Below are 1,916 nucleotides of genomic sequence, written 5' to 3' on the forward strand. Positions count from 1 at the left end.
TCAACTAAAGTTCATCAAAATTAGTCTCGGTCGAGCTTTAGTCAAACTTTATATTTGCAATTGACAAATTTTTAAGTAGATTAAATTTATATCATCATAGCAAATTAAATTAAACATCTTAGTTAATTAAATTAATAAAAATTGAGCTAGTTTATTTTTAATTATTTGATAATTAGACTAGAAATTTAAGATGTGATATATAAATGGCCTATAAACCATCTATCCCAACTAATGTTATTTTAACTTTGTGGGTATGTCAAATTCAGCTGAAAGAAAGAAAAAAAAAATGTACTAGTTGTACAACATTAGTTTGACAATGATACCAAGAATCTAAATATTATCAAATAAACAAAATGGATCGGGCAATAAAAGAAGAAGGAAGTGTATGCTTATTTGTTTTTAAAAATCACACGAGGCATAGAATTAGAATAAATATAAAATGTTCATTATACAAGTGAAAAACATCTTAGATACAATACCGACTAAGTACATGTGTTCGTTAATCTTGTGCATACTTATTTTTTATTAAATCTACATATTAAGAGGGTCTAGGACAATGTAGAGAGAGTAGAGAACGAGCGACGAGTACAACACCGCGGCTGCGAAACCCGAGATGAGAGAGCCATTTACACGGTCGCAGAATTTAGGGACTTGTCCGCAAATTGGCAACCAACCCGTGTGACTGTTCCCTTTCTTTCCCACGTCAGCGATTGCGAAAGCCGCCGAAATGCTTGAACTCAGAAGCATTGCCACAACCTGTACATACACATAAGCGTACCATACGAGCAATGTTTAAAAAATCACAAAATTAATTTTGTTGTTTAGGTGAAAAATCACTGAAAATATCAAAGAATAATAAAATTCCCGCAAAAAAAGATGCCGAAAAATTAAAACTATGGTGATATTAAGGCATCTGTGTATACGAAAGTACTTTCCGCCAAAAATTGACAAAATTTCATTAATTCTAGCAAAATTTTAAATCGTTGTTACAAAATTTAAAATTTTTGCTGGCAATCCATCAATTAGCAACATTTTGAACCTCAGTGATGGATAATTTGGTGAAAAACAAATTTAAAGGGGGATAATTTGTATATTTTGTAGGCCAAATATAAGGAAATAAATTCTATAACAGTAAAAAGTTGTTAAAAAAACACTACTGTGATATGAATGTATGTATTGAATGCAAAGTCATTTTGAATAGTTGAATATTACCGCATCAAGGATGATAACTAAGTGATGAAACAAATTCTTCGAAGAACAGAATAGAGCTACGAGGCTGTAGGCGCCGGCGATTCCCTGCGCAATCACAAAGTACCTTTTTCGTTTCGGCCAAAAGAACCAAATGAGTTATAAAATGAACCAAAAAACCAAGCAAAAACTCAATAAACAAATATATATAAATTAAAAAAAAAAAAAAAAAAACCTCACTTGAAAGCTGAGGTGTCAGTGTATTTGGCATGGAGTGTTAGGTTAGAAACTGTGGCAGAGTCGCGGCTCGTGACCATGAGAACCACCGCGGCCACGGCTGAGCCAAAGGCTAAGAGCCTCAGGACAAAGTTGAAGTTCTTGCTGTGCTTGTTCATTGAGAGATTTTTATTTGACGAGGGAGAGTATGAAACGCACTACATATAGTTCATGTTGATGGCATACGTATATATACACACAGATGCCTTAATGATTTGTGTTTGGTGACCTATAATAAATGAATAAATAAGTGAACGTGTATTATCAGTATTGTGTGTGCCTCTAAAATTTCTCATTGTTCGAGTAATTTTTTTACAGGCCTTCTGGGATGGTCAACTACCACTCTCAGGGTCGGTTGATTTAATCTCAAAACTTGTGGGACACTAATCGGCTATGGAAATGAATTGTTTTTTTTTTTTTTGTGGGGGATTGTATTAGAGATAGTGTGTACG

At 33.5% G+C, this 1,916-nt stretch overlaps 1 protein-coding gene across 1 annotated transcript; it reads right to left on the reverse strand.

Moving 5' to 3' along the window:
• Positions 1-423: 423 nt before the first annotated feature.
• Positions 424-1,606, reverse strand: LOC149385958 (CASP-like protein 1C2). The gene is made up of 3 exons (XM_089627202.1): positions 1,429-1,606; positions 1,213-1,315; positions 424-756 (listed from the first exon to the last, which is right to left on the reverse strand). The coding sequence occupies exons 1-3, from the start codon at positions 1,581-1,583 to the stop codon at positions 532-534; spliced, it is 483 nt and encodes a 160-aa protein (XP_089483328.1). The 5' UTR covers positions 1,584-1,606; the 3' UTR covers positions 424-531.
• Between the last annotated feature and the right edge of the window lie 310 nt (positions 1,607-1,916).

Source organism: Urtica dioica, chromosome 9 (genome assembly GCF_054948205.1).
Source record: "Urtica dioica subsp. dioica isolate 48M chromosome 9, U.dioica_male_clone48M_v1_H2, whole genome shotgun sequence".
Lineage (NCBI taxonomy): Eukaryota > Viridiplantae > Streptophyta > Magnoliopsida > Rosales > Urticaceae > Urtica > Urtica dioica.